The following is a 14,504-nucleotide window of genomic DNA, read 5'->3' as shown; positions in this document are numbered from 1 at the left end:
GGGGCGTGGCTTGTGCTGATGGGCGGGAGGAGGGTCCTGGCGAGAAAGCGCTCCGGACTCGCGCTCTGTTTTTATTCCGCAGAAGTTGCGAGGCGCTGCGGGCGTGGCAGTGCGGGGCTCGGAGGGCTGTTGGCTGATCGCTGGGGCACGAGGTTTGGATTACGATGCCGTGCGCGTAGCGTGTTCTCCGCTCTCCGGTCGCAGCTGTCCGTTCTCCGTCGCTGTGCGTAATTGCGCGCGTCCCTATACTACCCGAGACCGTTTGTGCGTGTATATTAATTTACACATATACCTATATATGTATATATGAGTGATTGAGTGTGTGTGTATATAGGTTGTATATGCGTATGTGATATATACACACACACATATACAAACACACGCGCGCGCACACACAAACACACACGCGCTCCAACAACTGGATGTGGCTGTCGGTGGATTGGGACTGGAGCGCGCGGGCTGCTGATAGAGGCGATTATTGATCCGGGTGATCAATCGCCTCGCGGCAACGTTGAGGCCACTCTCTCTCTCTCTCTCTCTCACACATTAACACACACACACTCACACACACACTGAGTGATTGATGATCGATTGATGATCGATTAATGTAGCACCGCGCGCGAGCTCACGTGTGAAACTTGTTTGATCGGCTACGCGCGTGCGTGCGTGCATTTCGCCGCTTTTATTATATATTTTTATTAATTTTTATCATATTTTTTGCGCCAAATCCGCGCGGATCGGTAAAGAATGGGCTGCACGGTGAGCGCCGAGGACAAGGCGGCGGCGGAGAGATCCAAAATGATCGATAAGAACCTCCGCGAGGATGGAGAGAAGGCTGCGCGAGAGGTGAAGCTGCTCCTGCTGGGTGAGTTACGAGCTTTTGCACGCACACAAACACACACATGCTGTTGACCACCTGCGTGATGCTTATCCTCCTCATCATTAAAGGAGAAATCTGTTTTTCCCCAAATTCTCAAATACAGCGCTTTTATCTTATGCTCCCAGCAGGCGTACAATGCAAGTGTTAGGGGCATATAGACGCTAAGAAAATTAAGTACAGATTTGTACTTAAAATGAGTACAAAGCTTGTCTCTGTGTCTGTAAGTTACCTTATATTGAGATACAATAGGGTAACTTTCAGTGAAAGTTTTTTTTTTTTGTACCAGTAAAGATTATAAAGGTTATAGACATTATCATCAAATAAATATTAAATTGTCTGGCTTTCAAATAAAACATGTATAGTTAAAATATATGTCATTTATTAGTACAGTAATACAGAATACTGAATGTACCTTTTGGTTGGTTAAATGGTACAAATCTGTACTTCCTGCTGTTAGGAAAGACTTTGTACTTCTAAGGGAAGACATCTGACCCTGTATAGACAAATATTATACCTTTTGAGGGAACAATTATGAAGTCTGTTTTTTTTTAGTGTGAGAGTTACCCATGCATAGAAATCACTATTTTTACACCATTAACGTACTCAAAGGAGCTCCACACATCATTGCTTGAATTCTGAGAGCCCTGACATTTAACACGAGACAATTAGAGCTTTAAAAGTGCACAGGTAGTTTATTAAAACACTGTTTATACACACAGTGTGTGTTGTGGTCTCTAGTATGATAAATTCCATGTGAGCTTGTTTTCCGGTTATCCAGTATAACGCTGCTTTAGTCCGATGGAGGAGTGGAGGGGGGGTGATAGGATTCGGCTCTTGAACATTCATACATGCAAACATGTCGCCTCTGATTGGCTAACTGCACTGCAAGTTAGAAATGTTTTAAAATAAAGACCTTTTTTACACTAATAAGTCTTTGCAATGTCATATGTTACTTTACAACATGTGCAGTTCAGCCACTGACCTAGTCTTAGAGTCTCTGTAAAACACCAAATCCACTGAAGATCCTATGTAAACCTAGTTTCCACCCTGCGATTTTGTTGGCTAAACCGCAGCAGAGCTGCCCAGGCAGTTGGAACAGAACATCGGGGTGTATTTCTGCTTTTAACTATTGTAAATAGAACTGTTCTATATATACACCTACCTATCTCAGTTGTACTTGGCTGGTGGTGTTTTTCCTCCATAGACAAATTCTAACCATTTGTTCCTTAGCTCTGAATTACTGGGTAAAGCATATAAACACTGATGTGTTATTCGCACAAATAACACAGGAATGAACTGCATGCTGTTCCTAGTGCTGTTATTTAGCTCCTATCTGACGAGACGGTGTCGCTGCCTGGCTTCAGCTCTGCTTGTGGGCGGTCCTGAGCCGAGGTAGGCGGGGCCATGAATACTAATTCACGGGCTGATGTAGACACGGTGCTTTTCCTGATCGACTCGTTTTTTTCTGAATATTTTCTTTGACTAACTACTGCAGACAATGGAGGATGAGGAAGAGTTTCTTGCGCAGCATCATAAACAACTCAGAGAGACCTACAGTATTTTACAAACAACAAGAAAAAGTGGATTTTAGCGGAGAAAATGTCTTTAAAACGTCTTTTCTGTAGAGCAGCTGAAAGCTCGCCCCTCCCTTCCCCTCGCGCTCTCAGACACATGCAGATGCAGGATGCATGTGACAGGAAAACCACAGTATTGGTGTTTGCACAGCAGCACCTCATCTGTGCCATTCTGTTTGTGCAGCCGGAGACGGAGCAGAGCGTTCGCTGTGGCGTTTCAGACTCAAATTCCTTAAATAGTCCAGTTCAGAGTGTGGATGGGCTTCAGGTGTGCTTCCACAGCAAAGACAGTCTGGTTTTGGGAAGACCAGAAAGACAATACAGCTTAATATTTGACGGTTAATAGGTTTTTACCCAATGAGAAAACATTTTTATTAGCGTACCCACTAAAATGGATACTTTTAGCCTATATTTGTAACATCAATGAATGTGAAACGGTCAGGACACAATGAAAAGAAAAATAGAATATCCTTGAAAAGTTACTTTATTTCAGTAATTCAGTTCAAAATGTGAAACTCATATATTATTATATAGATGTATTAAACACAGAGAGATCTCAGAAAATTTGAATATTATATAAGGCCAATTGGTACTTTTAGCAGTGTGAACAGTGTGCCAAATCCTGCTGGAAAATGAAATCCTTCACTTTAGAGCTCGAGCAGTTTGGACTGTGTGTCTCTCCTCTCTTCCTCCAGACTCTGCTCCCTTGATTTACAAATGAAATGTAAAATTTACTGATGATCAGTGATGGTTTGGAGAGACATGTCTGTCATCTGCTGGTGTTGATCCACTGTGTTTTATTATCAAGTCTAAAGTCAGTGCAGTTTTGTTTTCCCACAAAATCTTACAGCACTTCATGCTTCCCTCTGCTGAGGGAACTTTTATGGAGATGCGGCTTTTATTTTCCAGCAGGACTTGGCACACTGCCCACACTACCAAAAGTACCAAGTGGGCTTATATAATATTTACATATTTACATTTAGATGTATTACACACAGAGTGATCTATTTTAAGCGTTTATGTATTTTATTGTTGATGATTATGAAGCTTACAGTCAAGGAAAACCCAAAAATCAGTGTCTCAGAAAATTTGAATATTATATAGTGTAAGATCAATTGGTACTTTTGGCAGTGTGGGCAGGAAAATGAAATCCGCCATGTCATCTGCTGGTGTTGATCCACTGTGTTTTATTATCAAGTCTAAAGTCAGTGCAGTTTTGTTTTCCCGCAAAATCTTACAGCACTTCATGCTTCCCTCTGCTACTGACAACTTTAATAGAGATGAAGATTTCATTTTCCAGCAGGACTTGGCACACTGCCCACCCTGCAAAAAGAAACAATTGGTCTTATATAATATTCTAATTTTCTGAGACACTGATTTTTGGGTTTTCATTGGCTGTAAGCTTCATAATCATCAACAATAAAAGAAATAAAGGCTTAAAATAGATCACTCTGTGTTTAATACATCTGTATAATACATGCGTTTCACATTTTGAATTTTAAAAAGCTAAGTTAAACGTCTTTTGAACCATAATCAAACATTCACACAGGCCAGATTTGCCCTGAAGGCAAATGTTAATGTCATATTTGAGTCTTTCATGACTTCAGAACATGGTTTTTGCTCAGGCACAGAAGCAGCGAGGCTCTCTCAGTCAGTCTGATGCTGTTCTGTGGTATTTTTCATACCTTGTCATTATGCCATTACTATGAGGTTCTTCAGAGTGAGGAGCAGCCGGGAGACAGGCGGTGGTGAACAAGAAGAAGCCAGGTCAGAAATAACCGACTGCAGAATACCGCAGTTCTCTGCTACGCCCTGCAGAGCATCGGTCTAAACGAGGGTTTAACCAAACGCAAGGGTTCAGGTTTCTTTTTCCCACACTTGATTAAAGCTAAGTGCTCCTGAAGCTCCAGATAATCCTTACTCATTCCGGTAGTGCGCCGCTTCTGCGCTCGTGAAGAGGTGGTGCAAATTAGCGCAGACCCTTGAGTTAAATCATGAAAATCTGTGCTTATTTTCTTGGTATTTATAGCTAGAATTTTACAGAGATTAGGTAAAATTATTTTTGTTTCACAGGGAGTATATCACGATTCTGTGATCCCGTAATTCTGTGATACTCAGTGATCTATCACACGACAATTCTCTACGATACTTCTCAGCATCCCTGTGTTACTGAAGAGGATAAAATACTCCTAAATAATCAATTACCAAGAATTATGGGATTATTTGTGTCAGTTTCTGTCATGTCCTGGCCCTGTTTCCTGTCTGTCCTCGTGCCTGTGTGTGTCCCACGTGACCTGTGCCCCTGTGTTCTGTCCCAGTATTTTTCCACCTGTGTCAATTTGTAGCTCCGCCCCCTAGCCCCAGGTGTTTCCACTTCCCTTGTGTGTTATATAGTCCCCCTCTGTCACTTTGTCCTTGTCGGTCTTTGCACTAACTCCTGTCGTTTGTCTCTCCGCGTTTCTTTGTTTTCATAGCCTTAGCCCTAGTCCTTTATTCCTTGTTATCTTCTTGTTTAATTCTTGTTTTTTCTAGTTGATCCTTTCTTTTTTTTCTCATTGATCTTTTGTTATTTTTCAGTCCCTCGTTTATTTCCAGCTATTAGTTTGTTTCCCTCTGTTAGCCTCCCTGTTTGTTTATTTATTATCTCTTGTTTGTTTAGGTTTATGTTCTTTTGTTTCACTCGTTTGTTCTGGTTTGTTTCTTTGTTATTTGTTTACTCGTTTATTTGTTATTTATTTAATACATTTTATTACCTGCATTTACGTCCACCTCCACGTCTCCCTGCCTGGCTCCCTTCCTCACAGTTTCACAGAATTTAACAACCAATATTGTTCATCGCAGGTTTTTTTTAACCCTATTCATTTGATTATAGCGCCACCATGTGGAGAAATGGAGCATTAACTTCGTAAGACCATATGATACAATCAAAACAATATTATATATATCAGTATCAATATATCGCATCGTCCCGCCAAAGCATGTATCCACCACATGTTGACTGAACACTAAGATACATTTTTTTTAGCTTGATTATCATTTAAAACCACATCAGGGCTGTAGTTCAGAAGTACAGTAACTTCTAAACTAAGATATTAAGAAACGTATCTTTAAGTGCAGTCATGAAGACCATCAAAAATTATGAAATGATGAAACTGGCTCTCATAAGGACAGCCCCAGGAAAGCAGTGCAAGAATTCATCAGAGTTACAGTGTTGTAACGTATGTGTTATAACTGATTATTAATAATTTTTAGGGCATTTACAACCTAATTAGTAACCATTAATAAACTAATTGTAAACCATTTATAAATCCCTTTATAAAGGTAGTCTTATTTTAAAGTGGTACCAACTGTAGTTTTCTGCTGAGGAGCAGAAATCATCTGCCTTTACTGCATAAACTGAGAGATAATGCATCATTTTCAAATCAAGTCAAAGTCAAAGTGGTTTTTATTGTCATTTCAGCTATATACAGAGTACACAGTGAAACGAAACAACGTTCCTCCAGGGACCATGGTGCACATAAACACAGTGTAGACAGAACAATAGTGCAACAGTACAAAAGTGCAGACAGACAATACAACACCATACAGACAAAGAATAATAAATAACAAGACAGTGTGCAAATTTTGCAGTGTGCAAAAAAGACCAGGTGAGGTAGTAATTACTCTATTACACAGTGTGCAATAGAGTCCAGTGAGGTAGTAGGTTTTTAGTGCTTTCCATTTTCTGGGGTAAGTGGGGTAAGAGTGTGTGTGCATGTACAGAAAAACCATCAGTTCAGTCTCTGCAGTTGAGGAGTCTGATGGCTTGGGGGTAGAAGCTGTTGCAGAATCTGGTCGTGCTGGACCGGATGCTGCGGTACCTTCTTCCCGAAGGCAGGAGGGAGAATAGTTTGTGTGAGGGATGGGTGGGGTCATTCACAATGCTGGTTGCTTTGCGGATGCTGCGGGTGGTGTAAATGTCCGTGATGGAGGGGAGAGAGACGCCGATGATCCTCTCAGCTGTCCTCACAATACGCTGGAGGGTCTTGCGGTCAGAGACGGTGCAGGTCCCAAACCAGGCAGTGATGCAGCTGCTCAGGATGCTCTCAATGGTCCCTCTATAGAAGAGTGTGAGGATGGGTGGAGGGAGACGGGCCTTTCTCAGCTTCCGGAGGAAGTAGAGACGCTGCTGGGCTTTCTTGGCTGTAGAGCTGGTGTTCAGGGTCCAGGTGAGGTTATCTGCTAAGTGGACACCAAGGAACTTGGTGCTCTTAACAATCTCCACAGAGGACCCATCGATGTTGAGTGGAGAGTGGGTGTGTTGTGCTCTCCTGAAGGCTCTCACAATAAACATACTGACCATTTTTACCTCACGTTGATTGATTTAGATTAATATTAACACTTTTATGTTAAAATGATAGATAAAATACATCTGATTTTAGAGCTACATCAAAGCTAGAACGATAAAATATGATTTTGTGTCATATTGTGATAAATGTTCTTATTGAACGCATATCAAGAGTTTATATGATCCGTGCTGGAAGAACACTTGCCCAAATTTTGCAGAATTGTCTGTCTGTCTGTCTGTCTGTCTGTCTACCTACCTACCTACCTACCTCATTAACTCATCAAGAGTTAATTTCTTGTCTCTTAATAAAGTGTTTGAGAGCATCAGTTAAATTAAAGTAGTGTAGAGGTAGAGTTACAGGTATACAGTGAATAGTGTATATTTGAGTAATGTTCTAATCCAGATTATGAGAAGCAACAACAACTACTCAACTGAGCAGAGAAAAAAATACTTTAAGAGGATCTTAGTGTACTCGCAAATACCATCAAAAACATTATGATGAAACTGGCACTCATCAGGACCGTCTCAGAATATTAGCTAGCGATTCATCCCACATATCTTGTTTTAACACGGTAAACAGTAAGGCTACAGTCCAATATACTCACCTCTGAACAGCGAAGGAGCTAACTAGCACTTAGCATGGTTAGTGGCCAATGCTAATGCTGCTCCAGCAGTGCTTGCCGGGGTTATCCGCAAGCTACAGTCCGAAATACTCACCTGTGAACAGTGAAAGAGCTAACTAGTGCCTAGCGCAGTTAGCAGGTAATGCAAAAGAAGCAGGAATAGCGATAATACCTCTGACTGGTAAAAGAGCTAGCACTGTTTGTGGTTAATGCTAATGCTGCTCCAACAGTGCTAGCAGGGGTTAAAAGCAGGCTACAGCTAACGCAGAATGCTAATACGGCTCCAGTCTCGAGTCTCGTTGCTGGAGAACTAAACTGAAACTCCTGTATAACTCTGTACTTCAGCAGAATGACTTTACTGCTCCTTAATACCTGACCGGTAGAATTCATACATAAGGACCACCGGATTATGAAGTACACTGACGATTTGTTGGAAAATTAAAGGATTTTAAGTGCAATTTATAGTGCAAAAAAATGGTACATCAACAACAACATTATTTGAAAGTCACTTTGGATAAAAGCGTCCGATAAATGTAATGTAACTATAATGCCTTTGCTTAGTTGAGTCTTATCATACAGGTGTTTTGTTAAATTCACTACAGTAGAGTTAACTCAGAGATGTTTTTTTTTATTCTCAGTCTGTCACTCGTTCCTCAGGGCCGGGTCTTTGTTGAGTAACACTCTGAAACTGGGAGTCGCCTCCTGAGACTGTAATAGATGTTTCCTCACACAAACATCTCAGAGGTTACCAAACACACCCGTTTCGAAACGGCAGAGTTATATTCTTCTAATGGGTTAAAGGTGAATATGGGCATCTCAGAAGTAGGAGAGGAAGATACGTAAAAGACAGACTGGTGATATTTAAGCAATAATATGCTCAAGATTGGTGCTAAAACAAGTAATATTGTGCCAATATTACACATTATAGCACAAACCTCAGTTCCATTATCACAGTTTATTAAAATATTTTGAGTTAAAGAGGACGAGAAAAAATGATCTGTTTGGTTATAAAAACTCCACCAGTTGAACTAGTTCCATTGCTGCTCTGTTTGTTTGTAGCTGTGCTGTTTGGTTTGTAAGCACTGCATAGTTGCTAGGTTACCTGTATGTGGTGGAATAATACATGGAGAGCTTCAGTGCATTACCGGCTGATAATGGCACTCATAGAACATCTCTCAGCCAATCACATTGCAGAGTCTAAAATACTGTGGTACAATTTACTTTATGGAACACAAACTAGGGACTTTAGACTTTTGTTATTTGCTTACTAAAGTGTAATTTAGACACTAAACTAACATTGACTTAAAGCTAAATTAATAACAGCTATTGGACTTTGACAGCAATTATTAGAAAAGGTGAACAAAAGGTGTTAAACAAACCAGAATATGTTTTATACTTTTAAGTACCAGATTTACAAGTGCATCTCTAAAAATAAATATCATTGAAAAGTTACATATACATATATTATATTGATGTATTAAACACAAAGTGTTCTATGTTAAGCATTTATTTCTTTTATTGTTGATGATTATGGCTAACAGCCAATGAAAACCCAAAAATCAGAGTCTCAGAAAATTAGAATATTATATAAGACCAATTGGTACTTTTGACAGTGTGGGCAGTGTGCCAAGTCCTGCTGGAAAATGAAATCCACATCTCTATTAAAGTTGTCAGTAGCAGAGGGAAGCATGAAGTGCTGTAAGATTTTTTTGGGAAAACACTGCAATTCCATATGTGTCCTTTAATTGCTTTATGTTTTTAATATTAATATACATTAATCTGGGACGCCAGACTTCACTGTTGAGCCTTCTGGAGGTGTCGTGGGCCTAATTCAGCGAAACACTGACGAAGGAAGGTGCCTGCCTGATGACCCCTGAGAAGAGCTTGCACTGAAGTTTGTGTTAGAGTTTGGATGAAGGGGATTGGTGTGGTCCTGCTCTTGTAATAATTTGTCTCATGAGTTTTTGTAGACGTCTGAGTACTTGGCAGTTGAGGCACGGACCATGAACATAGTTCGCTATGCTTCTGGATTCTTGTCGAGCCAGTATCAGATGGTAGTGGTTGCTGTGTTCTGCTCACGCAACTTATAATGTGATTTATTGTGTGTGATTGTGCTTAGGTAAGTGTGTTGTTGCCATAGTTAAAGGAAGTGAGCTTAGATTAAGGAGGGATTCTGTTTGTTCATAGGTTATTTTTTGGTAGGTCTGTTACTTGGCAGTTGAGGCAATGGACCATGAACATAGTGTTAGGCTGTGCTTCTGGATTCTTGTCGAGCCAGTATCAGATTGTGGTGGTTTTGCTATTGTTGTTAGTTGAGTGAGTAGTAGATTATGGCTGAGCCCTATGCATAACCCCAGCTGTTAGGTGCAGGATTTGTCAATTTCCTGTATTATATTACTTACTAATATATAAATTAAATAAAGAAATAAAGAAAACACTGTATGGGAAAGTGTGTCTAGGTGCGTTTTTCGGCTGGTACTGTACAGACGGTTAATTTGAAATGGGTGAAATGGGTGAAATGGGTGAAATGGGTGTAACCGGATGTGCTGCTTGTTTATTTTAGCCTCATCTTCTCACTCTGCTGTTCTGGATTGTGGGTTTTTGGGTGGACGGTTTGAGTGATTCTCAGTATGAGGGATCTGAGTCATGCCCTTTCTGCCCCCTCATGCCCCCGGGAGGTTCAGCTCGAGCTCTGCCAGCCCACCAGATACTGTTAATGAAGCTCCTGAAGACCAGAGCTAAAGGAAATTAACAGAAGACCCCTGGTGGAGATCTTGGAGGAGTGTGTGTCTGATAGTTTCTGATAGCTGTGTTTTCTGAATGTCCCTGAGAGGAAAGCTTTGTTTTGGACTGTCTCTGAAATCGTGCTGAAAACACGGCCGGTGTTGTTTCTCAAAACAGCCGATGTGTGAAGGTTGTGACCCAGAACACAGAAAGAGCTGCAGTGCTGTTATTTAAAACACACGACGCTTAATGTCTTTTAGGCCAGTGTTACACAACTACACCTCACAGGTGTGTAATATTACACATTGATACAACAGTTAGTTCCGGCCTCATAATCTGATTGGTTGAGAAGTGTTCTCACCATGCTGATATTTGTGATAAACAGCACGACCTCCTCACACTATTTCTGTATCACTCCATGGAAACGTTGCAGAGTAACAGCCAGGCCTGTCGTGATAATTACATTATCGACTTATCGTACAATCATTTTTGCCGACGCCGATAATAGCCATTGGGTTTCAATGTATGTTTGTTTACATAAAAGTAAACCGCAGCTAGATCTAAGCAAGTAATCTATTTGTTAATACTTTCTTTATTTAATAAAGCTCTTTATAATATTTTTTTCCTGTCTCACAGAACCCAGAGTCCCAGGGTGGTTGTACTTTATTTGTTTTATTTATTTAGGATTTAAAAATATTTTATATTTAAAGCCCAATGTCTGTTCTTAATAATAAAAAGCAAATTTCATGTTAAATTGGTGTAATATTATTATTATTATGCTAGTATTTTAAAGCTTTTCTATTTTAAAGCATTTTCTATAGCGGCGCTTTAAAATTACAAAATTATTGTTTATAGCAATAATATCTGGGACAATATATCGTCCTTAGTGTTAGTCTGTATAAACTATACGCTGTTTTGTAATTACAGTTCTGTTACAGTTCACTTGTTGTGGAACTACTTTTTGGTGAAAGGCACAGTCCATAGTGGCAGCGCCTTAGTCTGCTGGACCACTCCACCTATTAAATCTATAGTAATAGAAATCCAAATAAATATTTAACTAAATTTTTATTCGTAAACATGATAAAAAAGTGTTCTAAATCACAAAGAGTTAGTAATAATGAGCTTTAAGTGCAGTGGGTGGGACTGAGATACTGTTTCATTGGCTGCTTTATGATCTATTCTGATCTATATACTTCAACATTTATAAAATATTGTTTGAAAAGAAAGAAAAAAGATAAAATTTTAACATTTTAATATTTTAACAGTCAAAAACTGTAGAGCATCTATAGCCTTATTTACTTTTGCTGACTAAAATGCAGATAAAAAAAAAAAAAACCTCGGACAGTACACAGCAGGATTAGCCAGCAGACTTCTTCTGAGTGAGGGATCTGTACCTACTTCTATGATAGTTAAACGTGAACTACCGTGTTTGCCTTTTGGCATTTAGCAGAAGCTAACACTGCCATGTAGTAAAGGCTTAGTTAATGCATGAGGCGTGGCCAGCAACAGCTTATTTGCATAAAATTGACAGAGCCCTTGAACGGCTTGTTCTGAAAATAACTGAAACTGGTAAGAATAGATCTAGAAACTGTGAGATCTCTTTATCTTTATGTGAGAGTGATTTAGTGTAAAGAACTTCATGAAAATGTTGTGTGTAGACCATGGACCTATTCTAACTTATGGAAAAAGATGTAAAATATGTCCCCTTTAATATGTTGAGGTGGTACAGGGTGCAGGATGCAGTTTCTGTATCTAAACCACCCACCACCAGAACATACTACTTTAAATAGCGTCTCGTTGAGCTTCAGGATGTAGGGAGTGAGCTGAGTGTGCAATGCACTGGTTTCTTCTTTGTTTTCCACTGTGATGTCATGGGACTCAACATGGTCTTCTTTATAAAGTGTTTTTAGACCTGGGAGGCATTAAAGGTTTATATTGTATCTTATCTAGTCTATGTAGGCGAAGTATTGCCAATAAATTAAGATTTTCTGAGGCAGATAATCAAAAATGAACCTATTGGCTCCATGTCTAACATCAGTCTTAGGATATAGAAGGGTATAAAGCTCTCCAGCACTGAGCTGTGGAGCAGTAGAGGAACTGTGTTCTCTCAAATGATGGTTGGTGCTCCATCCAGTAAGTACTTTCGAATGAGCTGAGAAAGAGTTGGGGTGGTGATCATCCAAAAGCCTGGCCTTATTAATGCTTTTTTGTTGCTAAATGCCATCAAATCCTCACTGCAATGCTTCAGAATTTAGTAATAAAATCTTTTTTGGATAGTAGAATGGTGGGCGGTTTCCCTTAATTTCAGAAGAAACCATAAATGGTTTGCAATGTGTCCCAAAACATTTTTGTTCAATTATATGAACCCATTAAAGGTAACTAAAGGGTAATTAAACCCCTGAAAGGCTAAAAAATGGGAGGAGTAGATTGGTAGAGGTACTGGGTAATGTATGGGTTTAGGGGCGGGGCAGGAATTAGAGCTTATTGATTGGCTGAGCTGCAGCAGCAGCAGTAGCAGTGTGCCTCTGATAGCGGTGAAATGCAGATGATTGAACGTCAGCAGGGGGGGGGCGGTATTATGGATTGACTGATTTGCATATTGTGATATAGTTAACATCATCCTCGCCTATAGCACAGTTGAATCTGAGAGGGCGCTGCAGAGGCAGAAATTATCGTAATAAAATTGTTTTTAGAGGTTAGGAAATGGTATGTTTTATTACTTTAAAGGAACACAAATCAGCAATTAACAAATATATATATATATATATTTTAGAGCTTAGTGCCTTTTTAAATTTGACCATATTACAAGTTTTAGTCTGTTTATTGTCCTTAAGTTTGACCCTTTCAAAAATAATGCAAGGAAACATATTTGGTGGAATAACCCTGGTTTTAAATCATAGTTTTTATGCATCTTGGAATCATGTTCTCCTCCACCAGTCTTACACACTGCTTTTGGATAACTTTATGCTGCTTTACTCCTGGTGCAAAAATTCAAGCAGTTCAGTTTGGTGGTTTAATGGCTTGTGATCATCCATCTTCCTCTTGATTATATTCCAGAGGTTTTCAATTTGGTAAAATCAAAGAAACTCATCATTTTTAAAGGGTCTCTTATTTTTTTCAGAGCTGTTTATGTAAAATTGTTTACACAAATACCCTTTTTGCATCTGTATTTTTAAGCTTGTATCACTAAAACAGTTTGTTTTTCCCCCAAATGGATTTCCTGGTGTTCCTGTTAAAATCCCTTCGTTTAGGCTCTGTGAGAGGATTTTGAGATTTTTAGTTCCAGATGGAGAGATGAGTCAAGGATTCAGCGCCATCTGATATGAACAGAACTGCAGCTTTGTCGTACAACTAGAGGATCAGACGGTATTAATGACTTCACAGAGACATTTATATACTTTATCCTTTGCGAAAATAATATATAACTCTAGGATTGTGGAGAGAGAGAGTACAGTATGAATGAACCTTTCCAGTGAAAGACCATGCATTAACCATTTCTCACTTTTGGGAAAAGTCTGTTGGTTGTATTACTATTGTGAGTTATTTATATTTGAAGTGTATTAATGTAACAAAGTTATTCTACAGTACCAGTTAAAAGTTTGGATACATCTACTTTTTTTCTACATAGTAAATGAATAGTGAAGTGATCCAGACTTCCTAAATTTAAGGTGTACTGTATATTAGAGTTGGCGCTCTTGCCACATGAGGCCTAGAGTCAATAGAAAATGTGGCGGCTTTCTTCATTGGTACATCAGCTCACAGACGCAGCCTTGTGCTGATCCACATCACCCTAGGAGTGATGAGGGGAAAGAGAGAGCGCCATCTACTGTACCCACCCAGAGAGAGAGAGCAAGACCAATTGTGCTCTCTCAGGGATAGTGGCAGAACTTTAGACTGCTGGACCACTTGGAGCCCCATTTTTATTTTTTCTTTATTTTAAATCAGTTTTTGGTCCTATAGTCGAGAATATCGTTATTGCAATATGGATATCACATATATTTTTATCGAAAGAGTAAGCTCCGCCCTTTCTAACCATATATGGATTATGTTTATGTGTGAAGGGATTCCTGAGTAATTAAGCTGAGAACACAAGGTGCGATTTTGGATGGAAAATTCGTCTGTAGGGTTTTAAGGGTTAACATTAAAAGTATTATTGTGTAAAGTGATATATTTCACACTCTTACTCAGAACGCTATTTTTCTTCTTCCTTGCTGTTTTTAGCTGAGTCATTCAGTATGTTCTCCTTCATAGAAGCTCTTTCGCTTCATCCAGGCTTTAATGTGACAGACCAGTGAATCCAGATTACTCAGCAGTAAATGAGCAGAATGATGATATCTCTCCATCTCGCTCCGGAGAACCTGAAGGTCAAGTTTAGA

General features: G+C 39.5%; 1 protein-coding gene across 1 annotated transcript in view; it reads left to right on the top strand.

The window, feature by feature from the left end:
- Positions 1-73: 73 nt before the first annotated feature.
- gnai2b (guanine nucleotide binding protein (G protein), alpha inhibiting activity polypeptide 2b) overlaps positions 74-14,504 on the top strand; it is a 112,751-nt gene continuing 98,320 nt past the window's right edge. The window contains exon 1 of the mRNA XM_022675538.2: positions 74-865. Coding sequence (XP_022531259.2) covers positions 748-865 — 118 coding nt within the window. The 5' untranslated portion in view covers positions 74-747. The remainder of the gene's footprint in view (positions 866-14,504) is intronic.

The sequence above is a fragment of the Astyanax mexicanus genome, chromosome 5 (genome assembly GCF_023375975.1).
Source record: "Astyanax mexicanus isolate ESR-SI-001 chromosome 5, AstMex3_surface, whole genome shotgun sequence".
Taxonomy (NCBI): Eukaryota; Metazoa; Chordata; class Actinopteri; order Characiformes; family Acestrorhamphidae; genus Astyanax; species Astyanax mexicanus.
This window is presented reverse-complemented; position numbering and strand designations above follow the sequence as displayed.